A 26,633-nucleotide genomic window follows, 5' to 3' on the forward strand; every position below is an offset into this window, starting at 1 on the left:
ACGGCAGCGCTAGATGTTATACTGACCCAGACGGCAGCGCTAGATATTATACTGACCCAGACGGCAGCGCTAGATATTATACTGACCCAGACGGCAGCGCTAGATATTATACTGACCCAGACGGCAGCGCTAGATATTATACTGACCCAGACGGCAGCGCTAGATGTTATACTGACCCAGACGGCAGCGCTAGATGTTATACTGACCCAGACGGCAGCGCTAGATGTTATACTGACCCAGACGGCAGCGCTAGATGTTATACTGACCCAGACGGCAGCGCTAGATGTTATACTGACCCAGACGGCAGCGCTAGATGTTATACTGACCCAGACGGCAGCGCTAGATGTTATACTGACCCAGACGGCAGCGCTAGATGTTATACTGACCCAGACGGCAGCGCTAGATGTTATACTGACCCAGACGGCAGCGCTAGATGTTATACTGACCCAGACGGCAGCGCTAGATGTTATACTGACCCAGACGGCAGCGCTAGATGTTATACTGACCCAGACGGCAGCGCTAGATGTTATACTGACCCAGACGGCAGCGCTAGATGTTATACTGACCCAGACGGCAGCGCTAGATGTTATACTGCCCCAGACGGCAGCGCTAGACGTTATACTGCCCCAGACGGCAGCGCTAGACGTTATACTGCCCCAGACGGCAGCGCTAGACGTTATACTGCCCCAGACGGCAGCGCTAGACGTTATACTGCCCCAGACGGCAGCGCTAGACGTTATACTGCCCCAGACGGCAGCGCTAGACGTTATACTGCCCCAGACGGCAGCGCTAGACGTTATACTGCCCCAGACGGCAGCGCTAGACGTTATACTGCCCCAGACGGCAGCGCTAGACGTTATACTGCCCCAGACGGCAGCGCTAGACGTTATACTGCCCCAGACGGCAGCGCTAGACGTTATACTGCCCCAGACGGCAGCGCTAGACGTTATACTGCCCCAGACGGCAGCGCTAGACGTTATACTGCCCCAGACGGCAGCGCTAGACGTTATACTGCCCCAGACGGCAGCGCTAGACGTTATACTGCCCCAGACGGCAGCGCTAGACGTTATACTGCCCCAGACGGCAGCGCTAGACGTTATACTGCCCCAGACGGCAGCGCTAGACGTTATACTGCCCCAGACGGCAGCGCTAGACGTTATACTGCCCCAGACGGCAGCGCTAGACGTTATACTGCCCCAGACGGCAGCGCTAGACGTTATACTGCCCCAGACGGCAGCGCTAGACGTTATACTGCCCCAGACGGCAGCGCTAGACGTTATACTGCCCCAGACGGCAGCGCTAGACGTTATACTGCCCCAGACGGCAGCGCTAGACGTTATACTGCCCCAGACGGCAGCGCTAGACGTTATACTGCCCCAGACGGCAGCGCTAGACGTTATACTGCCCCAGACGGCAGCGCTAGACGTTATACTGCCCCAGACGGCAGCGCTAGACGTTATACTGACCCAGAAAGCTAGCTTGCTCTGTAAAAAAATGTAGCTTCAAATAAGTGTGTGTATTATAGTTGACTTGTCTTTCTGATCCATTCATGTATGTCTCTGTCCTGATGAATCTCTTCTTCCAGTGCGGAGGGCAGCCATGTCTCTGGGCAGAGTAACGGTCGGGACCCCCAGGCTCTGGCCAAGGCGGTGCAGATTCACCACGACACGCTGAGGACCATGTACTTCGCCTGAGCACCACCCCACACCACCATCACCGCACTTAAAACACACACACACACCCCCTGCCTGCCAGTCAAGGAGGGTTGCAGCTCCCCACAACCAATCAATCCGGACCTGACACTGTGTAGCGGGGGGGTGGGGGAAGCCCCCCGCAATGGACTGAGGATGCAGACAGACAATGCTTTAAAACAAGAGAGGAAGAACTTGGCACTATTATGCAATATTAAACCAGCCCGCTGCTTTTCCTGTCCTGGGCACCCTAACTCCGCCCCCACCTCCTCCAGGCCCTCCCTCCTTTTCTCCGGTCATGAAGGGGATCTGTGGTTTTGATTCCGAATGTGTATGGTCGACGTTGCAGAATTCATTCCCTTTCGTCATCATGCCTTTTACCTCAACTCAGTTTAACGGCAGCACTTTCTGCCCTTTTTCGTTTGTTAGTTCTGTTTTGACTTTTCTTTATCAAAGGTTGAGGAGAGAAGAAGAAAAAGATGAGGAGTTTGAAGGGTGGATCTTGATCTGTGCAGAACTATCACGGCGCACCAGCTTGCCACTTATTTTCCTCTCCTTTCCTCTCCATCTTTTTTTTTGCCAATGGTGACTTATCAAAAGTGTGAACGTGTCAATGGACACTGTGTACAAGGAGACAACACAAGCTCTTATTTTGAGCACAGTGCCACCTGGAGTCTGAACGGTGTAAATGCTCTCTTCAAAAGTCCCAACCTGTTTGGGGAATAAGCTATGATGCTAATCATATGATTTCTTACTCGTTATCATTTGACTTGAACCAATAAGTGATGTGCGTATACAGTGGCACATATCCATAGAGGGTAATACAATGATATCAAACCCTAGGTCAGTCCCCTATGACATAGGTCTAATGTGCTGTCACATCAACATTGCAATGTGACCCTGTTTTGAATTTTCTTTCCTGTACATCATGTTTGATATTTAAGATGCTTGTTATTTTTTTTACCATTCTTTCCAGTATTTATTAGTACGCTCAAGATATAGTAATTTAATGAGACAAGCATTTATTTCTGCATTCTTTCATTCTATCTGCTCTCTTGCATTTTAATTTTGTTGTGTAATATCCTAAATTGAATGACAGATCATGTTGCTTTCCTCTAGTGCAATAATATTGTAGCTGAGGGAAGGAAGCGTCTTCTAGAGGATACGACTTGAATGTCTGGCAGTCTGTAGCGGTGAGTTACGAGAATGTTCTAGAACCCAGATCTCTTACGAGAGCTCTCGGATAGTAAGGGAATGTTTTTGAGCCACACAATTGACACTTACCCCGTTGCTCCTCGTTATGAAGGGAGTATCGGGGGTTCAGAGGTCTAAGGGTTGTGTGTTATGAGTTAGAAATCAAGTGCCTGGTTTTGGAAATGAACGGTTAAATTGAGGTTGTACGGATGGATTATGACGCGGCGGTCCTAGCTTTCAAAATGTATTCGAACAAGGAAGTTAACGGGCAAAGTTTAGCTGGAGAAGTTGACTTCAAGCTACATTTTGCCTCATTTTTGACAGAAGTTGCATCACATTGAAATCATTGCGATAGAAAAGATATAATGTGTGTGTGAGTTTCTCCTATCGTCTTTGCCTAATAGCAGCGGTATTTTAGCAGATCAAGTCATGCTGCACTCTGCCTCTATCCTCATCAGACATGGATCTAGCTGCTATTTCTACATGTACTCAAGGTGACTAAGAATCGAGGCATGCCTCAGTCATGAGCAGCAGGAGAGCGAAGCTGACAAATTCATTTTCCCATATAACTGACCATCCAAACCAAATAGTAGCTAGCTGTCTTCTAGAGTCAACAGTTCGATGAATCTTGGAAGTCCAGGAGACTGAGCAAGTGACTTGTGTGGTCGCTGCTTAGCTCCTATGTGCTCTGTGACATGAGGCATGCCTAGTGGTGTTCAAAAGAGAGACAATTATCTGCACTAAAATAAGTGTGTGTTGGACCGAACACATGCCTCTGGTGCTGGGGGGGGGGGGATTACCGTTGGGAGGTTTACCGTGGTAATCCTCCCAATGAAGTAGACGAGAGGGTCTGTGTTATGTGGGGCACTGTAGGGATTTCTCGGCCTAACTGTTAGTGGAAACGGTTGCCATTTGAGAATCTCTTATTTTGACGGTACAATGATACAGTTCTCAAGGCAAGGACTGCCCCAATAGGTGAACGGTAGTGAGGTCCAATGGTAGAATCCTGTGTCCCCCCTATAGTTGCGTTTGACTGCCTTCCCAATTCTAGCCTTCCCCTGGCTGGAAGCCAATGAGTTTGAGCCTTCATGATCTTCACTAGTATCCAAAAAGCCTTTTTCAAAAGCCAGATTGGAAGAAGTAACTTAATATGTACATTTCACATTATTGTAATGCACACACCACTTATTTTTGCTAACAAAAAATCTAACCTATGTAGTTTAGTTATTCATCATTAAATGGTAATAAAATATGGCAGAGTTTTTGATAATGCAATAGACTGTTGTTGACTCGTGTCCTGTGGCAATGTATAACATTATTTGTGTATTTTGGCGTGCGTACAGTGGCGGTAGCTCTATTTCGACATGTAACGTGTGTCTGGGTTGTTATACTGTTATGGATCGGGATGTGGTGGACTTCTATAAGTAAGAGGTGCTTGTATTTCTGTCACTCTTGGCAGCTGTTGACAGCTCCTCCCTGTTGTCAAAGAATACAAATAAATCATCTGACTTTTTTTCTTAAGAGCATAATTGCTCTGATCCTGCCTGATCGTCTTTCTCAGGCGAGGGGAGAGCGGGAGAAGCCGGGGCTTGTCAAAGTGTTGTAGACCCACCTTTAAAAAGATGTAGTTGATTAAAGAATGAGATGATTACCTTGACTGGTCGTCTTGAACGTTTAGTACCAATGTGGCCCGTGGTGTTTTAGGTTAAGCCTTGTGGGTTATGAGGCCCCTTAAAGGCCAAGTTGCTTTTCTCTCTCCTAGCGCAACCACGGGCACTTCTTGTGCTCAGAAATACAAAGCCTTAAGGCCTCCAGTAAGTCTGCAATGTGACAAAGTATATAATCTAAATTAGTTTTTTCCACTTTCTCCTTACTTTTGATTCCCGTTGCCAGAGGACTACATTCCGTAGCCTGTAGATCTGCCATCAGATTCCCCTGAGACCTAAGTGGAGAAGATATGAAAGACTAGAGGACAGAAGAAGTTAAGTTTGCTCTGTAAATGTATGATCCAATGGTGTCTTGGATCAGTTTGTTAGTGTTGTGCTTGGTTGGTAAAGATTAGGGTATTTTTGTTAAAATGGGTTTTTTGTGCATGTGGCTGGTTCTGGTCTATATAAAGTGAGAAGTAGGGCAAAATTACATTCGAGGGAGGTGGTGTGTATGGATCAGTACATGGTTTAGCAAGCGACAAGCGTAGTTATCATCCAAGACATGATGATGAACGTCAAGGACTGTATAGAACATTCTGATTTCTCCTGGGCAAAAGAACACATGTTTACATATAGCAGATGTGTTTGCCTAACATCCTTACGTTACAACTCGCTAAATCGTCAACAGTAACGTTTTTCAGATGTTCGTTTGTATGTTAAGCATTTTTTTGTTGTTGCATAGTTTATAGATATTTATGAGCAAGGCCTTTCTAGTTCTTAAACATCACCCCAGAGTTTGCTATACTCTATGGAAAAGTAGCTATATGTGTTCATTCCATTGCCTGTGACGCACAGATATACTGGATTTTGAGTTGTATGTTCTTTTCGGTGCGGAAGGTAAATCTGGCAGAGTGAAGAAGTCCATAGAAAGTGCCTTTCTTTATGGTGGTGCTGTAAAACAAAAGTCAAATGGCAAATGAAAAAGACGTCATCTCATTTTTGAAGAAGAAAAAAAGATGCATTGCAATGCAGAAACACATGCGTTTATGCACAGTACACACACACACACACTATATATATATATATATATATATATATATATATGCACGCATACCCAGATGCATACTGCAGACACGCAGTCTGTTTTATTAAAGACGGAGTATATGATTGTGGTTGAGCGTTCACTTAGTGGTGCATTTTTCGACTCGGTTGGTTGGTACAGTGGAACTTGCGTTGACAAGCGAGTTCATAGTTAAAAACGATGTGTGTGTGTGACACAGCCTGGTCCACGAATGACGAACATAGCACAGCACTTTATAGACTGCCACTCTCACTCGGACACAAAGCCACAAGGTTTTCTGTCTTTGTTCCTCCTCCAATCCCCGCCTCCCAGATACAGTGGAGTGTCGAGGACTTGTTATTATGTGCTTGAGGAGATTTTCCTCCTCTGGGAAAGGGAATTGGATTACGACACCAAACAAAACGGTTGCTATCGCTACTAAGTGGTCATTTAAAGGTGTGCCTCCAACTCATGTGACTCCGCTGATGATGACTCAGTCAGCTTGCGTTTTGTGGTTTCTCCTTAATCTGAAACCACAAACTGTTTTGAAGTGTTCCAAAGTAAGGCATCCATATTAGGATGTCGGCAGTTGTCTGGCCCATGGCATTCTCTCATCCTTGTGCAATGCCTCGCCCTGTCATGTGTCTGTCTTGTCCTTAATGGAAGGATAGTGGGCCCATTTTCATTGGGGTTTTGGGGCAGTTCGGGTGTGGAATAAGACTCAAGAGGGTCTGTATGAGTCATTTGGGGGTACCCGTCAGTCTAGGGGGGTGATACCTTTTACTAGAGATTAAAAAACAATGCGCCTCACTTACCTTTTGTATGCTGCATACGTTATACTACATGAGAGGAAAAACTGCAAATATTGCTTTGGTTATTACAGTATAATGCTTGATTAATACCTGATTATGATATTCTCATAACTGTTTTAGAGCCGGAAGTATAACTAAGATATTCTCTTGTTTAGTTTTTTTTTGTCTTAACACTTATCTGACTTGAGCCGAACATTTTTATTTTGTCGTCCTATTTAAATGTTGTTCTTTTTAATATGTATATGAAATATATATTGCAAAATATTTTATGCTGTATTTGAGTGCATAAACGAGCAGCTAGCTAGATTCTCCGCAACATTGGCAGCATGGTGGAGGTGGAGCTAGAGGACGAGGCCTTAAACCCCCCCCCTCCGTGTTGAAGCCTTATCCTCCCCAAACACGCAAGCACAGCAACGTGGTGGTGGGCGGACAGAGGGGCACAGTTGAGCAGGGGCATCTGTTTTAAATTGGGTATTAATTGTAGACCCCTGCATTTTAGCTTTCTGTTTGGTTCCTCGTGAAGGGAAGAGGCCTTCTCATATGTCCTCATCACCTTCTTGTACTCTCTAGTCCCTCTCTCCTCCCCGGTTCTCTCCTCCCATCCTGATGAGCACACTCCCACCCACCACCCCCACACGTTGCATCTCATCTCTGTAGGGGTAGGGAAACTTCACTGAACCACACGTGACTTCCTCATCCAGAGCTGCTAATATGTTAGCCATGTAAACTCCCCTGGCCTGATGGAGTACAGGTGGGTGAAAATAGAGGAGAGGAAAGGAGGGATGGATGGTGCTAAGGCAGAGGGTGTTAGGTGTGGCTTCTGTCCTTTCATGTCTCCTCTGGAGTTTTTTTCCTTGTGCCAGAGACTTTTACACAGTACGGAGTAGAGACTAAAGTCCCATTCCACTCGAAAATGCAAGCCTCCGCCTTAAGTGTGTTCTTACTTCGTTGTAGGGCTTTAATTACAACTACAGAATGCCTGAGTTGAGTACAAAAAAAGGCCCAACTCCATAATGGCATCCTCGTGTTTCTTTTCAAACCACTAACAGTGCTACAGTAGTTGGTGAGCCCCAACGTACAAAAGTGTATGTTTCCCCACGCGTATGGATGTAAGAACAGGAGCCCGAGGGTTCTGTGTGCTGTACTTAGACTTGTACCTGTGTAACGAATCAAGGTGTTGTAATTATGAGTTGCTGTTCTGTTTGCCCACTGTCCGTTAGTTGTTCCCACCTCACTCTAGGGTCAGAGGTCAGAGGCATGGAGCTTTGAAGGGGTCGTCAACCCTGTTCAGAACTTCAATAGGCTTTTTCTACCTATTACCCACAGACACATACTTTAAGACATGTTGACTCCATTTCGCTATCTGTTTGATGTGCAAGCAGACGCTGCTTGCTTTCAGTCCATTCGCAGTCCATGTTAAGATTTTGAAATAACGTTTGCTTGAGAGATTATCGGATGCTGTTTTCCCAGTGTTAAACTGGTTTGAAGACCGATCTCGTCAGTGGCCAAGGATGCTGGACTTTTTAAATGTTTTCCTATATGTTTCATCGGTATCTTGAGGTTATTTTGTATTTGACGTGCGGTCTGTTTGTGTCATTACTTTTTAATTGAATGTCAGTCAGGATTATGTGCTGTGATACCATTTTGAGTCCTGAGGCACCAGCTAAAGTCAATGGGTGTTTGATGATACGAACAAGGTAGCCACGTGAGTTCCATGCCTCTGGCTTTGTTTCAGTCTCTGTCTCTGTGTGTCTCTACTCTGTATGTTTCAAACTCTCTGTTGTACCAACAGGTCTTTTTAAATTTTAGTTTTAAATGTCTTTGTTTTGTAATTCTCTTTTAGGCCTTTAGTGTTGCTTTGCTTAAGTTTGAAGTGTATCTTTCACGAATACTTGCAATAAAAAGCTTTGCTTTCAAACCTTTCGCTTTATATTTGTTTCAATAACACGCACACGTGATCACACACACACCCACCCCTCTTTAATTTATGGTGGAGTATAAATAAAATACTCCGGCTATTTGGCTATACCGCTGTAGTCACTTGCCAGTTCTAGTGAAGGTAGGTTCAGTGCAGATGTAACGTTACTAAATGATTATGATGTCATTGCACCCTGTTCTAATTCTATTGTTCTATTATTCTTCTAATTTTTCTGTTGCACCAGACAGTTGCCTGTAGTCTAGACCCATTGTGCTATTAGTCTCTTCATTTCAAGGAATGTAAAGAAGTAGAAGTCAGAACATCTTTTTTGGTAAGTAACTCCTGTATAGTGTGGCAAAGGGGAGTGTATATTACTGGAAACGTTCTAAGTTTTACAAGTAAACTACCAGAATTTTGGTAACTTTCAAGGAGTATATGGAATTTGATCATGACAGCTAGTGGCATTTTTGGGTTCTTCAGATTATCACAAGTCTCTGGAACTCTGTGTGGCTTTATCACATGTAAAATATGTTTTTATCTAATAAGGATGTAAAATATAACTGAATGACAATGGTATAAAACAGGAACCCTAAATATAAACCAATTTAGTGAATTAATGAGGGTTTCACCGTGAGATATCCTTTTATTTTTTTACACTTTACGTTGTCAATATGTTATGAAAATGTTTTGTGGCAGTATTTGGAAGAGTTGCAGAGTTGATTTGTAAATAATGCCATTGTGTATTAGTTGCTTTTTTTCATTAATTTGGTAATTTTCTCATAAACCATATGGTTTATCCACTTGAAGCTCATGGCAAATATAGACACAGAGATATATATATATATATATGTATATATATATATACATACATACATACATACATACATACATACATACATACATAAACACACTCAAGCAAACAAATAAGTACGTCGACAACCCCTTCAAATTAGTGGATTTGGCTATTTGCTGACCCTGTATAAAATCGAGCACACAGCCATGCAATCTCCATAGACAAACATTGGCAGTAGAATGGCCCGTGCTGGAGAGCTCAGTGACTTTCAATGAGGCACAGTCATAGGATGCCGCCTTTCCAACAGGTCAGTACATCAAATTTCTGCTCTGCTAGAACTGCCGTGGTCAACTGTAAGTGCTGTTATTGTGAAGTGGAAATGTCTAGGAACAACAACGGCTCAGCCGCGAAGTAGTGAACCACACAAGAACGGGACCTCCGAGTGCTGAAGCCTTGGTCCTTGTCCTTGGTTGCAACACTCACTAGCGAGTTCCAAACTACCTCTGGAAGTGACGCCAGCACTAGAACTGTTTGAAGGGAGCTTCATGAAATGGGTTTCTGTGGCCGAGCAGCCGCACACAAGCCTAAGATCACAATGCCAAGCGTTGGCTGGAGTGAACCCTGACCTCAACCCCATCGAACACCTTTGGGATGAATTGGAAAGCCGACTGCGAGACAGGCCTAATTGCCCAAAGGCAGTGCCTGACTTCACTAATGCTCTTGTGGCAGAATGGAAGCAAGTCACATTAGCAATGTTACATCCAGTGGAAAGCCTTCCCAGAAGAGTGGAGGCTGTTAGAGCAGCAAAGGGGGACCAACTCCGTATTCATGTTTTTGGAATGAGCTGTTTGACGAGCAAGTGTCCACATACTTTTGGCCATGTAGTGTATACTTATACTTATATTTTAAGTTATTCAAGTATAAATGACCATAGATTACCTACTAATTATCAAAATGACCTAAGATTACAGAAACTTTAGGGAATTACCAGTAGTTTTGCAACCATACAGCTGTACAATGCATTATGACGCCGTTATAATCTATTGTAAGATTTGTCATAAGCATGTATGATTAGGACTAGGGTACAGTATAGCCTAGCCTACTTTGGAAATCCGAACCTGTCAACGTTTCAGGTTAAGAACCACGAGAATGCAGAATACAATCTATTCTACCAACTGAACTTTATTTCATTTTCCACCATTGCCTCAAATTAAATGAATCATAACAAACTGGTTGTAATGAAAATGGAAAGTGTACCCGAGTGCACTGAACCAGTTCAACCCTCCTGGAAAATATGGGATGGATTGAATTGAAACTCCTAAAATCCAATTTTTTGTCACATTTATCCTTCACTAAGTCTATGGCAGAATGAATCCTCAAGGAGACTCATATCTTTCCGTGGAACAGTCAGTGCACACAGATGGCGTAGCAATCGGACGTGTGTTTGCTTTGTCCCGTGTTAATTAGTCTGTAAATAGTCTGTTTTTAATTTCTTTCATATATTTTAATCACACTTTCCATCTACGAACTAAACATACTTTCCTGCAACCCGCCTCGCGCAATGTGGTACGGATCTGCCATTTTTTTTATACCTTTATAACTGGAACCTCCATCAGGAGCTAGCCACCAAACGAGCTACTAGTTATTGTTTGCCACTGCTAGTGGTCTTCACCTTTTATCTCGGACACCAGCTAGCTTTAGCTCGGACAATTACCTGCCAGCCTGCACAGCGCGATATCAACCCAGAGCATATCGGACTGCTTTTCTCCACCACACCACCGGATTCCTGCCGCAAGCTCTGGACCATTACACCGGATCATCGCAGCTAGCTAGCTGCAACCAAGTGGCTACTGTTGGCTAATGCTTCTGTCCCGAAGCAAGCGCCAGTTAGCCTTGAGCTAGCCTAGAGCTAGGCCCATCTCCCGGCCAGCCGACAGAGTAGACCAGCTAATTCTTGAGCTGCAATACCTCTTTTGCCAATTAGCCTGGACCCTTTATTGTCGACACAGAGCCCCGCTGATCCATCACGACTGGTCTGCCGACGTAATCGTCCGATGTGGTCTCAATAGGCTTTTCCGCTGTGATGTCGCCAAAGAGCCATCTGCTAGCCCCGGCCCGCTAGCTTTCTGAACGCCGTGTCTCCCGCTCGCCTAGCGTAGTAGCGACTACCGAACGGCTCCCTGACTCACCTATTGATGCTCATTGGACCCTATGATCACTCGGCTACACAGCTGATGCCTGCTGGTCTTTTCAATAACACTGTACCTCATTTTATTTATCTTTCGGGCCCCAGCCTCGAACTCACGTCCTTTGTGTACCTAACTGACCCTCTCTGCCCATTCATCGCTATTTACCCGTTGTTCTCTAAGCTCTCCCGACCAACACCCATGATTGCTTAATGCCTATCTCTAATGTCAATATACCTTGTCTACTGCTGTTTCGCTTAGTTATTGTTGTTTTATTTCACTGTAGAGCTCCCAGTCCTGCTCAACATGCCTAAGATAACTCTTTTGCCCCACCCCTCACGCATGCAGAGACCTCACCTGGCTTAACTGGTGCCTCCAGAGACCCAACCTCTCTCATCGTCACTCAATGCCTAGGTTTACCTCCACTGTACTCACATCCTACCATACCATTGTCTGTACATTATACTCAGAATCTATTCTACCACGCCCAGAAATCTGCTCCTTTTATTCTCCGTCCCCAACGCACTAGACGACCAGTTCTTATAAGCTTTAGCCGTACCCTTATCCTACTCCTCCTCTGTTCCTCTGGTGATGTAGAGGTTAACCCAGGCCCTGTAGCCCCCAGTTCTATACCTATTCCCCAGGCGCTCTCATTTGTTGACTTTTGTAACTGTAAAAGCCTTGGTTTCATGCATGTTAACATCAGAAGCCTCCTCCCTAAGTTTGTTTTCCTAGCCTTGTCTGAATCCTGGCTTAGGAAGGCCACCAAAAATTCAGAAATTTCCATCTGAAACTACAACATTTTCGGTCAAGATAGAACTGCCAAAGGGGGCGGAAGTTGCAATCTACTGCAGAGATACCTGGATAGTAAGACAGAACTCTGCAGGCTATCTGCCAAAACAGTTCGAGCTTCTACTTTTAAAAATCCTCCTTTCCAGAAATAAGTCTCTCATTGTTGCTGCTTGTAATAGACCCCCCTCAGCCCCCAGCTGTGCCCTGGACACCATATATGAATTGATTGCCCCCCATCTATCTTCAGAGTTCATACTGTTAGGTGACCTAAACTGGGATATGCTTAACACCCCAGCAGTCCTACAATCTAAACTAGATGCCCTCAATCTCACACAAATAATCAAGGAACCTACCAGGTACAACCCTAAATCCGTAAACATTGGCACCCTCATAGATATCATCCTTACCAACTTGCCCTCCAAATACACCTCTACTGTCTTCAACCAGGATCTCAGCAATCACTGCCTCATTGCCTGCTTTCGTAATGAGTCCGCATTCATACGACCACCCCTCATCACTGTCAAACACTCCCTAAAATACGTCAGCGAGCAGGCATTTCTAATCGACCTGGCCCGGGTATCATGGAAGTATATTGATCCCGTCAGTAGAGGATGCCTGGTTGTTCTTTAAAAGTGCTTTGCTCACCATCTTAAATAAGCATGCCCCGTTCCAAAAATGTAGAACTAAGAACAGATATATCCCCTGGTTCACTCCTGACTTGACTGCCCTTGACCAGCACATCCTGTGGCGTACTGCATTAGCATCGAATAGCCCCCGCTATATGCAACTTTTCAGGGAAGTCAGGAACCAATATACACACTCAGTTAGGAAAGCGAAGGCTAGCTTTTTAAAACAGAAATTTGCATCTTGTAGCCCTAATTCCAAAAAGTTTTGGGACACAGTAAAGTCCATGGAGAATAAGAGCACCTCCTCCCAGCTGTCCACTGCACTGAGGCTAGGAAACACTGTCACCACTGATAATTTCAACAATAATTTTTCACTCTAGACCCAAACTGTTACAGACCTATATCCATCCTGCCCTGCCTTTCTAAAGTCTTCGAAAGCCAAGTTATTAACATACAAATCACCGACCATTTCGAATCCCACCGTACCTTCTCCGCTATGCAATCTGGTTTCCGAGCTGGTCATGGGTGCTCCTCAGCCATGCTCAAGATCCTAAACGATATCATAACCGCCATCGATAAAAGACAGTACTGTGCAGCCGTCTTCATTGCCCTTTCGACTTCGTCAATCACCGCATTCTTATTGGCAGACTCAATAGCCTTGGTTTCTCAAATGACTGCCTCGCCTGGTTCATCAACTACTTCTCAGATAGAGTTCAGTGTGTCAAATCGGATGGCCTGTTGTCCGGACCTCTGGCAGTCTCTATGGGGGTGCCACAGGGTTCAATTCTCGGGCCGACTCTTTTCTCTGTATACATCAATGATGTCGCTCTTGCTGCTGGTGATTCTCTGATCCACCGCTACACAGACGACACCATTCTGTATACATCTGGCCCTTCTTTGGACACTGTGTTAACAAACCTCCAAACTAGCTTCAATGCCATACAACACTCCTTCCGTGGCCTCCAACTGCTCTTAAATGCTAGTAAAACTAAATGCATTCTCTTCAACAGATTGCTGCCTGCACCCGCCCGCCCGACCAGCAACACTACTCTGGATGGTTCTGACTTAGAATATGTGGACAACTACAAATACCTAGGTGTCTGGTTAGACTGTAAACTCTCCTTCCAGACTCACATTAAGCATCTCCAATCCAAAATTAAATCTCGAATTGGCTTCCTATTTCGCAACAAAGCCTCCTTCACTCGTGCTGCCAAACATACCCTCGTAAAACTAACTATCCTACCGATCCTGGACTTCGGCGATGCCATTTACAAAATAGCCTCCAACACTCTACTCAGCAAATTGGATGTAGTCTTTCACAGTGCCATCCGTTTTGTCACCAAAGCCCCATATACTACCCACCACTGCGACCTGTATGCTGTCGTCGGCTGGCCCTCGCTACATATCCGTCACCAAACCCACTGGCTCCAGGTCATCTATAAGTCTTTGCTAGGTAAAGCCCCACCTTATCTCAGCTCACTGGTCACCATAGGAACACCCACCCGTAGCACACGCTCCAGCAGGTATATTTCACTGGTCATCCTCAAAGCCAACACCTGATTTGGCCGCCTTTCCTTCCAGTTCTCTGCTGCCAATGACTAGAATGAATTGCAAAAGTCACTGAAGCTGGAGACTTATATCTCCCTCACTAACTATAAGCATCAGCTGTCAGAGCAGCTTTCCAATCACTGCACCTGTACACAGCCCATCTGTAAATAGCCCACCTAACTACCTCATCCTCATATTGTTCTTTTTTTTGGTGCTCTTTTGTACCCCAGTAACTCTACTTGCACATCACTATCTACACATCTGTCACTCCAGCATTAATGCTAAACTGTAATTATTTTGCCACTATGGCCTATATTGCCTTACCTCCCAAATCTTACTACATTTGCACACACTGTATATAGATTGTTATATTGTGTTATACTGTACGTTTGTAATTCTGTGTTTTTATCGCACTGCTTTATCTTGGCCAGGTCGCAGTTGTAAATGAGAACTTGTTCTCAACTGGCCTACCTGGTTAAATAAAGGTGAAATAAATAAAATAAAATGAAAAATAGCAGTGTAAGAGGGGTGTGACAGTGTGCCAACAACATCACACAACTGTCTGGAATGTAAAGTAATCAGGAGATCACATAAACATGTAAACTGCTGTCCAGAATTCATTCCAGCTTCTTCTGCAGGAGTGTTGTACTCTGGTAGTCCTAAGTAGCTTCAGGGTATTCAGTGTGCATGTTTAGGGCTTTTCCACCATCGCTAACTTTATCCTAGGTTTTTCACATTTCATGCTTCATTTGATAGATGGGTAGAGTTTCAGTTGCATTTACATGGCAGTCATGACTGCTAACGTGCTTCCCATTCTGTGTCGACCCATTCCTCCCATGGAAAAGATTAGAAATTGTTTACTTTAAAGCAGTATGAAACATTTTTAATTGATCATGGCCAGGTTTCATACCCTACTATTTGACATACGATGATAATATAACAAATGTAGAAACTTAGGCCAGTTGGTTCACATCAGGAAGTGCTTTAACGGCCTGTGTGCCCATTATGGTTGGATTATAACACTATCAAAAACGTCATTTTAGTGGAAAGGATTTTCCCTTTGTGGATGGGAGGATGTAGACCTGCATACAGGTCTCTACAACCTTTGACTGACTAACTCAAGTCAAGCTGTCTATGTTGGTAGGGAATGGCCACTACGAGTAGGAAGCCCGGTCAGCGTTACTGGGTGACAGACTGGGAGACCAATAACAAGCTGCTCACAGACACCGCCGAGCACCAACGCCACCATTCACAGCAGACAAGGCAGGAGGGGCGGGCCCTGAGGCACCAGACAGCCTGTAAGGTACAGAGACGGAGAGACAGGGACTGTTATGGTTGCCTGATGCCAGCCAGCAGGCAATGCATTGACAGAGAGATGACCAACTCATGTTCACATCTATACCCCATAATAACAAAATAATACTGTGTGTGACTGTGGGCTCTTCTCCGTCTCTCTGTCAGACACGCTGGGATGAGAGTGACAGCCGAGACAGGCTGGTTGACAGGATCAATGAGGTCACCGAGCAGAAGGACAGACTGCAGTTCTGCGTACAGGCAATGGAAAGAGAGATCAAAGCTCTGACACAGGTCACTAATACTTGTCATGGCAGGAAATGTGGGAGAACTACTTAATGTTCAACTCACTTTACTATCCAAAAACATCATCAACACTTATACTGTAGTACGCATGTCACAGGACACAATCTGCCAGTGTCCCTAATTTGTTAACTCTAGGGACCTTAGGGAATCCACATTCTACTATGCTATTTGTATGCATTGTTGTGTAGTCTGGTACAGTCTACCCAAATCCTACCCTTATTAAGTAAGATAATCATAATCTAATTATGCCTGAGGGGTTTTATTTTTGTTCTTTCTGGAAGTATGTGTGCTGGTTGATAATGAATGATAGCACACATGTTTAATCATCTAGCGGATCTACCTTGGGCGTTTAGTACAATCTGTATTGTCAACCCTGTCTGTCTGTCTCTGTCTCTCTCCCAGGTGAAGGAAGAGACGGAGAGGGCCCTGGCGGAAACGGTCGTGCCCCTGGAAGTGGTAGTGGAGTGTCTGACCCAGAGAGAGGGCCGGCGGGGGAGCGAGCTGGTCAGTGACCCCCTGGATGGCCAGCTGAAGAGGGAGGCCCAGATGATTGACACCATGCAGCAAGAGCTGCAGCAGCACATCAGCAAGGCCTTCGAGCAGCTCTGGTAAGACAGGATAGAGATTTAACTGCCTGTCACGATCGTCATAATAAGCGGACCAAGGCGCAGCGGGATATGAGTACATCTTCTTTTAATTAGAGTTGACGAAACACGAAAACGAACACTTTTACAAAACAAAACAACAAACGACCGTGAAGCTACAAACGTTAGTGCATACACCAGCTACAAACGTTAAACATAGACAATTACCCACAAAACCCAAATGCCTATGGCTGCCTTAAATATGGCTCTCAATCAGAGACAATGAACCACAGCTGCCTCTAATTGAGAACCAATCTAGGCAGCCATAGACATACAAACACCTAGACAAGACACTGACCCATTAAACGTACAAAACCCCTAGACAATCCAAAAAACACATACATTCCCCATGTCACACCCTGACCTAACTAAAATAATAAAGAAAACATAGATAACTAAGGCAAGGGCGTGACACTGCCGAAGGTCTTTGGTTGTGTCTCGGGATATGGTTTAATTGATCCATGGAACATAAAGGGTTTCTATATAAAAGGCACTTGTGTTGCTCTTAAAAATAAAGGATCATGCGATTTGAAACCGAAACGGGTGGATGGTACTGACAATTTGAGGCATGTGTGTGGTCTTGATTTAATTTCACCATTGCTTCATTAAGATGAATTGCAGCAAATTTGACAGGATTCGTTAACTGCGTTCTGAAGCCTATGTGTGCTGATGTTTGCATATAATTAGGAAATCGAACACTAGAATGGACATTAACTATCTTATGACGGTATAAAAGGTTAGCCATCTTGGTCAGGGAGTTGGGCATCCAGTGCTGTGATTAAAATATTGTGAAAACAATAAATTTAAAGAATATTTTCACAGTATGTTTATTAGCTAACTAGCCAGACAGTTTTATTTTTTCAAAATAACTGCCAATATGCCAATATTCCATACAAACAATGCAGTCAGTCCACAGCCATACACTGGCTGAAATCAGTTGCTGATATTTTAGAGGCTATTTATACAGAAAATTGGTCTAAAACCTGTGTAAACTGTACTCATAATTATATGACAATATTTTAGGTTGACAATTCTTTTACACAATTTCTGATACATCACATGCCTTTCTTTTATTTTCCTGCATAAGTAAAAGCAGGAAATGTATCATGTATGCCTTTGCTGCCATTCATTCCATTTGGATTTCTCCCTGACCAAAACGGCTGCCATTATCATACAGTTCTGGAGCTAGGAGGGTTTATGACATATCCCCTCTAGTAATTTAATAGGATCTCTACTGATGTATACTTGTGTGTCTATATTTCTATGCGGGTGATTCATCTAATTTCCCTTCTTAGCAATGTAGCATCAATAAAGTTTATTCCATTTAACTTCAAGCTGTCTCAAGGAAGCCCACCAACAGCTGACCTTTGACCTAACCAACAAGACTGAAGCCCTGGATGTGGACCTATCACGCCTGTCACTCACAGACAGGTCACCTGACATATCCTTCAAGCCTGACCCCACCCACGTACCCACTAGGTAAGGACGGGAGCAGAGTAGTGCCTTGTCAACCTACTGAGTCAACATGTGTAGAATAAAGGAGATGATCATGAGTGAAATTATGCTGTATATTTCTAGGATATATCTAGGAATTTTGTTTTACATAATCGTCACCCCTAAATACTTTGTATTGGTGTTCAGATAGCAGAACACTCAATGGCAGACACATTCTCAGCCTTTACCTAAATCTTGATTTATGTTCTTTTGAACCACTAAACCTCTTCTGATCCTCTAAACCTGAAACATTTTCTAATTTATAACACAGTACTTATAGTGTACAGTACTTACCAATGTATAACTGTGGCTGATGTATTGTCTTGTACCCTGCAGTGCCTCCACACAGCAAGAGTGGGAGCAGTTCACCCACTACAACGTGACCCGGGCTGAGGAGGAGATGCAGGCTTCCCTACAGCTGAGGGAGACCATGACCTCTACAAGGATACAGGTGCTAGAGGACTGATCTAGGATCAATTTACCCTCCCCAAATCCTAACCTTAACCATTAGAGGTAAAAACACAAGACTGAGCTTAGATCAGTGTCTAGGGGCAACTTCAACCTACTCCGACAAAATAATGTGTGGGTGGAACTATCTGTGTATTAGGGGAGGAGGAGAGCGATACATGTTATTAGTAGCACAGGAAGTCAGGGTCGGGGAATGGAAACTGGGGGGTGGGGGCTCGTGTGGATGCACAGTCAGAGACCATTTTACACAGTATGGAAATTGATTCCATTAGGCGTATAGGGCAACTCCCATAACAAACGAATAAAAAAAGGATGTTTGGTATTTCTAAGTGTTTTTGGACTGCATTTTAATAATATGCTCGCTGCCCATTTCAAACTGTAGGCTGGTCTAGCCTGAGGCTGGTCTAGCCAGAGTGGGTACAAATCCCGGCCCATACCCTATTCTGCATCTCCCTCCTTCTCTCTCCTCTCTCATTTCATGCTAGCACCGTTTGAATAGAATGAAAATACTTTAAAAATCAATATATATACCACTGAACAATAATATTAACGGAACATGCAACAATTTCAAAGATTTTACTGAATTACAGTTCATATAAGGAAATCAGTCCATTGAAATAAATACATTAAGGCCTAATCTATGGATTTCACATGACTGGGAATACAGATTTGCATCTGTTGGTCACAGATACCCTTAAAAGAAAGTAGGGGCTGGATTAGAAAACCAGTCAGTATCTGATGTGACCACCATTTGCCTCATGCAGTGCGACATCTCCTTTGCATAGAGCTGATCAGGCTGTTGATTGTGGCCTGTGGAATGTTGTCCCACTCCTCTTCTATGGCTGTGTAAAGTTGCTGTATATTAGCGGGAACTGGAACACGCTGTCGTACATGTCGATCCAGAGCATCCCAATTATGCTTGATGAGTGACATGTCTGGTGAGTATGCAGGCCAGGGAAGAACTGCAAAAAATGTTATGTACAGATCCTGATGACATGGGGCTGTGCATTATCATGCTGAAACATGAGGTGATGGCGGCGGATGAATGGCACAACAATTGGCCTCAGGATGTTGTCACGGTATCTCAGTGCATTCAAATTGCCATGGCTAAAATGCAGTTGTCTTCGTTGTCCTTAGCTTATGCCTGCCCATACCATAACCCCATTGCCACCATGGGGCACTGTGTTCACAATGTTGACATCAGCAAACCATACACTCTGTCTGCCATCTGCCTGGTACAGTTGAAACTGGGATTCATCTGTGAAGAGCACACTTCTCCATCGTGCCAGTGGCCATAGGTGAGCTTTTTCCACTGAAGTCGGTTACAACACCGAACTGCAGTGAGGTCAAGAGCCTGGTGAGGACGACGAGCACGCAGAAGAGCTTCCCTGAGATGGTTTCTGACAGTTTGTGCAGACATTTTTTGGTTGTGCAAACCCACAGTTTCATCAGCTGTCCGGGTGGCTCGTCTCAGACCATCCCTCAGGTGAAGAAGCTGGATGTGGAGGTCTTGGGCTGCCGTGGTTACACGTCGTGGTCTACGGTTATGAGGCCAGATGGACATACTGCCAAAATCTCTAAAATTACTTTGGCCTCCAATAAAGAAATTACATTGGCTTATGGTAGAGAAATTAACATTCAGTTCTCTGGCAACAGCTCTGGTGTACATTCTTAGTCAGCATGCTAATTGCACGCTCCCTCAACTTGAGACGTCTGTGGCATTGTGTTGTGTGACAAAACTGCACATTTTAGAGTGGCCTTTTATTGTCCCCAGCACAAGGTGCACCTGTGTAGTGATCATGCTGTTTAATCAGCTTCTTGATATGCCACAATTTTAAAAAAAATATATATTTATACAGTAGGTCCGTAATTATTAGCAGCCTTGATAAAGATGAGCAAAAAAGACAGTATAAAATAAATAATACAAGTACTGAACTATATTGCATGCACATTTTTGGGGTGGAAAATTTATTATTTTATACTAATAAAATTGCTCAGATATAGAGATTTATGCTTAACAACGAATAAAAAAACTCACAAAGATGGGGTTTAAAATTATTGGCATGCCTGTTTTCAGTACTCCAGCACCCTCCCCTTGCGAGGATAACGACTCTGAGCCTTTTTCTAAAATGTTTTATGAGATTGGAGAACATATTGTGAGGGATCTTAGACCATTCCTCCATAAAGAATCTTTCCAGATCCTTGATATCCTTTGTCTGCTCTTATGAACTGCCCTCTTCAAATCATACCACCGGTTTTCAACGGGGTTCAAGTCTAATTGCTCCTGTAACCCCCTCTGGATAAGAGCGTCTGCTAAATTACTCATGTAAATGTAAGTCCAGAGACTGAGATGGCCATTGAAAAATGTTGATTTTGTGGTCAATTAACCATTTCTTTGTGGATTTTGATTAGTGCTTGGGGTTATTGTCTTGCTGGAAGATCCACTTCCGGCCAAGTGTCAGTCTCTTGGCAGAGGAAACAATGTTTTGGGTTACAATGTCCTGGTACTTACTACTAGGTAAAAAAAAGTTTGTGACGCCATTGACCTTAACACCTTAACAAGGGCCCCAGTACCAGCAAATTAGCCCCATAACATCAAAGATCCACCACCATATTTTACCGTAGGTATGAGATACTTTTCTGTATACAGTGCATTTGGAAAGTATTCAGGCCCTTTCACTTTTTCCACATTCTGTTAGGTTACAGCCTTATTCTAAAATGGGTTAAATAAAGAAAATTCCTCATCCATCGTCACACAATAGCCCATATTGACAAAGCAAAAACAGATTTTTTGAAATTTTTGCAAATGTATTAAAAATAAAAGCATAAGTATTCAGACCCTTTGTTATGAGACTCGAAATTGAGCTCAGGTGTGTCCTGTTTCCATTTGTCATCTTTGAGATATTTGTACAACTTGATTGGAGTCCACCCGTGGTAAATTTAATTGATTGGCCATGATTTGGAAGGGCACACTCATGTGTATATTTAAGGTCCCACAGTTGACAGTGCATGTCGGAGCAAAAACCAAGCCATGCGGTCGAAGGAATTGTCCATAGAGCTCCGAGGCGGGATTGTGTCGAGGCACAGATCTGGGGAAGGGTACCAAAACATTTCTGCAGCATTGAAGGTCCTCAAGAACACAGTGGCCTCCATCATTCTTAAATGGAAGAAGTTTGGAACCACCAAGAATCTTCCTAGAGCTGGCCGCCCGGCCAAACTGAGCAATCGGGGGAGAAGGCCTTGGTCAGGGAGGTGACCAAGAACCCAATGTTCACTCTGACAGAGCTCTAGAGTTCCTCTGTGGAGATGGGAGAACCTTCCAGAAGGATACCCATCTCTGCAGCACTCCACCAATCAGGCCTTTATGGTAGAGTGGCCAGACGGAAGCCACTTCTCGGTAAAAGGCACATGACAGCCCGCTTGGAGTTTGCCAAAAGGCACCTAAAGACTCTCAGACCATGAGAAACAAGCTTCTCTGGTCTGATGAAACCAAGATTGAACTCTTTGGCCTGAATGCCAATAGTCACGTCTGGAGGAAACCTGGTACCATCCCTACGGTGAAGCATGGTGAGGGCAGCATCATGCTATGGGGATGTTTTTCAGTGGCAGGAACTGGGAGACTAGTCAGGATCGAGGGAAAGATGAAGTACAGAGAGATCTTTGATGAAAACCTGCTCCAGAGTGCTCAGGACCTTAGACTTCACCTTCCAACAGGACAATGACCCTAAGCACACAGCCAAGGCAACGCAGGAGTGGCTTCGGGACAAGATTCTGAATGTCCTTGAGTGGCCGGAGCCCGGACTTGAACCCGATTGAACATCTCTGGAGAGACTTGAAAATAGCTGTGCGGTGACACTCCCCATCCAACCTGACAGAGCTTGAGAGGATCTGCAGAGAAGAATGGGAGTAACTCCCAAAATACAGGTGTGCCAAGCTTGTAGCTTCATACCCAAGAAGACTCAAGGCTGTAATTGCTGCCATAGGTGCTTCAACAAAGTACCGAGTAAAGGGTCTGAGTACTTATGTAAATATATTTCAGTTTTTTATTTTTAATGCATTTGCAAAAATTTCTTAACCTGTTTTTGCTTCGTCATTATCGGGTATTGAGTGTAGATTGATGAGGATTTTTGTTTTGGTATCCATTTTAAGAGAGGCTGTAACCTAACAAAATGTGGAAAGAGTCAAGGGGTCTGAATTCTTTCCAAATTCACTGTATGCTTCTGTATATGCTGTATATGTGGCCAAATAGCACCGGTTCCAATTCAAGTGCCAATGGCGTTCATCAAACTCCAGGCGGTGCTATGGTCAGACGCTACGGTCATATATTATATACAATATAGCTCAGAATTTGTATTATTTATTTTATACAGTCATTTTTGCTCATCTTTATTAAGGGTGCCAATAATTATGGGCATGAATGTATTGCAAAGACACCAGTAAGTGGACTTCAGTAACTGTTGTATTGGAATGCTGGTGTAGGGGATTGTTTAAGCTGAGGAGGACATATGGGTTTATTTCAAAGGCATGAGGTAGCACTTGTTTTATTTGGCTCAGGCTGAAGCGGTGTAAACTGTATCCGAAGAATATCATCCTGATCGATATACAGTACAGAAGCATTCAACAGGAACGGGACTCTGATCAATATATGCTGTAGATCATGTTCACGAGGGGATTGTAATGTGTTCCAGAGGGTTGTTGGTATTCTCACTCACACAGTCTGGAGAGGACATTGTTATCGCCTTTTGAAAACATCATAAGCATGTTTTTGGGATAAGTTTGAAAGACATGTTACAGCCCAAAAAATTGACATGATTGGCCATTTTCATAAACTGACGTGTATCTAAGTATAGCAAGATCATCCTCTCCAAGAGTGTCTCAGAGTAGGAGTGGTAATCTACTGTAGGATCAGGTCCCCCTGGTCCATATAATCTTATTCATTAGGATCTAAAAGTCAAGACTGATCCTATATCAGCCCACCTACTCTGAGACTTTCTGAATACGGGCCACATATTCCTTATAACTGCACCGTAAGACTCTTACTCATCTCTCTCCTCTGTGTGGTGTCTGATGCCCCCATCTCTTATGTCCCTTTAGAGCCAGAATGACCTGGAGGGACAGCGGATCACCACTGGGTTCAACCTGCGCAAGAGGGCCCACCAGCTCCAGCAGGCCTGGAGTCAGCTGCACTGGCAGCATACGGCTGTGAGTACAGAGTCCTGCTCATTAGGGCGCACAATGGAAAATGTATTTCAATGCAAAATACTGTTTTGACTAAATGTACCACCATGTATCCAGAGCTAAGCCTTAGAAAGGCTCTTGTTAAGTGTTAATGACATGCTTAGCTCGTACACTGGGTCCTTCTCATGCTATACATCCACTAAACCCATTAGACGTCTCTCTGAGACGCACTGACCTAAAGCTGCTCTCTCCACCCTTCAACTGATCTCCCTTCTAATCAGAACAGTACAGCCATTTTCCTTTATTAGAGCTCCGCTGGGCCCCATCCATCTCCATTGACATGAATACATATAGTCCTGGTAAGGAAGTCCACTCCAGAGGCAATAACAATAGCAGTTGAGTCGTGTCTCAGTGTCTGGAATGCACAGGGAGGGATTAGATGAGACTGGGGTCAATGCAGGGAAGGCAGATCGCCTAGGTTTCTCATGAATGTGTTCTGGATCAGTAACATCATATATACAGTAGAGTACAGTAGGTCCGAACAAGAAGTGGAATCTATGAATCAGCTATTGTGTGAGAGCTAGAGGCTCGACCAAGCACCATAGATAGCATAGATCGTGATAAGGTAGTATTGACTAGCATAGAGTTTAGAAGGCAAAGAGGGCAATTCTAGACGGCCCTTCTTAGCTGTGGGAGGTTTCTCAGGCTTCTCAGTGCTAACTCTGTGATTCTTTGGCTCTGTCTGTCCCACCAGACCAGAGAGGAGATCACAGAGCTGTTGAGGGACATCAATCATCTTGAGCAGGAGCTGCTGGCTACGGAGTGTCCCCTGAAGCTGGTCCATACCAGGCTGGAGAACAGGAACTCGAGGCCCGGAGTGGACCTCTGCAGAGACCAGGTAGAACCATAATAATATAATTACTGTAATGCGGAAAAAGCCCCTCAATCCAGGGCAATTTGACAGTACACTCACTATGACCGCTGGTCCACACGTCAAGGGAAATTGACTTGAATGGTAATGTTTGTTCTACTCATTCTATTTCTATGGTTGATTTTAACTTGTAAAGCAGGAATGGGTATTCTTTGGTCCTGGAGGGTCGTTGTGTGTTTAGACGTTTGTTCTATGAAAGCCTGCACAGATTGACCCTTCAGAGGACCTGAGTTATTGTTGTAAAGGTTGATTTTGTCATGGAAAAGGAGCAGTGTCTCTGTTTGTCATAGGATACTAGACAAAAATATAAACGCAACATGTAAAGTGTTGGTCCCGTGTTTCATGAGCTGATGTAAAATATACCAGAAATGTTCCATGTGCAAAAAAAATGTATTTCTCTCAAATTGTGTGCACAAATTAGTTTACATCCGCATTAGTGAGCATTTCTCATTTTCCAAGACAATCCATCCACCTGACAGGTGTGGCATATCAAGAAGCTGATTAAACAGCATGATCATTACACAGGTGCACCTTGTGCTGGGGACAATAAAAGGCCACTCTAAAATGTGTAGTTTTGTCACACAACACAATGCCACAGATGTTTCGAGGGAGTGTGCAATTGGCATGCTGACTGCAGGATTATCCACTGCTATTATCCACCAGAGTTGTTTCCAGAGAATTGAATGTTCATTTCTCTACCATAAGTCGCCTCCAATGTAGTTGTAGAGAATTTGGCAGTACGTCCAACCGGCCTCACAACCGCAGACCACGTGTAACCACACCAGCCCAGGACCTCCACATCCGTCTTCTTCACCTGCGGGGTCGTCTGAGACCAGCCACCTGGACAGCTGATGAAACGGAGGAATATTTCTGTCTGAATAAAGCCCTTTTGTGGGGAAAACTCATTCTGTTTGGCTAGGCCTGGCTTCCCAGTGGATGGGCCTATGCCCACCCATGTCTGCGCCATGCCTTGTCATGTGAAATCCTTAAATTAATGAATTTATTTTAATTGACTGATTTCCTTCTATGAACTCTAAATCAGTAAAATCATTGAAATTGTTGCATGTTGCGTTCATATTTTTGTTCAGTGTATAATGTGTGTCCATACCTTGACTCTGTGATCTCTGTAGGTGCATTCTGGACTGGTGGAAGAGGCTAAACAGTTGGGAGCCACCATAGAAGCATTACAGCAGAATCTAGCCAAGTCTATGTGAGTGTATGGGTTATTGAGTTGCTATGAAAGTGAGCACATCATATATCCACCGCGTATGACTCGTTCACAGCATATTAAACATATGATGTGCTCCCTTTCATAGCATATGGCCGTTTAATGTAAGGACCCCCCCCCCACACCATCTAACCCTGTGTTGCTGTTCTGTGACCCTGTGTACCAGGCGCACTCTGCAGTCCCTAGAGGAGCAACAGGCCTGCATGGGAGAGGATCTGTCCAGGAAGCAGGAGGCCCTGGAGCTGGAGCAGCGCAGCGACCTCATCCGCCAGCACCTGGAGGCCCTGTCTGAGGCTGAGACAGTCAAGATCATCCCTGGAGTCACCGTCCCCATCCCCGGCTTCACCAGAGAGATGTACTGATGAGGAGGACACGCGCGAACGCACGCACCCTTTTATTCATGGCCGTAAAGTGTTCTGAAATCCACTATGTATGGAGCGGTTGTACTTTGACTCCCATTCCCTGACTGAATTGTGGATTTACAATAGCGACCAATTTAACTAAAGCCTCACACAGTTTAAAGTGTGCTTTTTATTACAAAGATTGTGCAGCAAAATATACAATATGTTTAAAATATAGAAAAGTTACCGAATAAGAAATTGTTTTTAAAACGAATCATTTTAGAGCGTTATATATAAAAAAATCGATCAAATGTAGTTCAGCACAATGAGAGGCGGGGTAAAAATGATGGCTACTACAAAAACAGGCAACACACTGGGCAAAAGTTAATCTTTCCATTTTTAGAACTCGTCAATTGGCCAACAAGCCGTTCACTCTCCACATTGTTCCAATGCACTGAAAGGTATTGCTGCTCACAGGGAA

The 26,633-nt window shown here is 44.2% G+C and overlaps 2 protein-coding genes across 3 annotated transcripts in view; both read left to right on the forward strand.

Annotated features, from left to right (window-relative positions):
* Positions 1-3,674, forward strand: part of LOC129857394 (protein argonaute-3-like) — a 33,605-nt gene extending 29,931 nt beyond the window's left edge. For both annotated transcript variants that reach the window (XM_055925608.1, XM_055925609.1), the window contains exon 19: positions 1,586-3,674. In XM_055925608.1, coding sequence (XP_055781583.1) covers positions 1,586-1,694 — 109 coding nt within the window. In that variant the 3' untranslated portion in view covers positions 1,695-3,674. The remainder of the gene's footprint in view (positions 1-1,585) is intronic.
* An 11,742-nt stretch (positions 3,675-15,416) lies between these two features.
* LOC129858572 (tektin-2-like) lies at positions 15,417-26,173 on the forward strand. The gene is made up of 9 exons (XM_055927904.1): positions 15,417-15,572; positions 15,731-15,856; positions 16,271-16,476; positions 17,848-17,991; positions 18,343-18,457; positions 23,569-23,676; positions 24,407-24,550; positions 25,714-25,793; positions 25,978-26,173. The coding sequence occupies exons 1-9, from the start codon at positions 15,417-15,419 to the stop codon at positions 26,171-26,173; spliced, it is 1,275 nt and encodes a 424-aa protein (XP_055783879.1).
* Positions 26,174-26,633: the final 460 nt, after the last annotated feature.

This window comes from Salvelinus fontinalis, chromosome 6 (assembly GCF_029448725.1).
Source record: "Salvelinus fontinalis isolate EN_2023a chromosome 6, ASM2944872v1, whole genome shotgun sequence".
Lineage (NCBI taxonomy): Eukaryota > Metazoa > Chordata > Actinopteri > Salmoniformes > Salmonidae > Salvelinus > Salvelinus fontinalis.

Bases quoted from the DNA above. Each gene is read 5' to 3' on its own strand.
- LOC129858572 (XM_055927904.1), top strand. From the start codon at position 15,417: ATGGCCACTACGAGTAGGAAGCCCGGTCAGCGTTACTGGGTGACAGAC. The intron at 23,677-24,406 runs GTGAGTACAGAG...CTGTCCCACCAG, and splicing joins TGCACTGGCAGCATACGGCT to ACCAGAGAGGAGATCACAGA. The intron at 24,551-25,713 runs GTAGAACCATAA...TGATCTCTGTAG, and splicing joins TGGACCTCTGCAGAGACCAG to GTGCATTCTGGACTGGTGGA.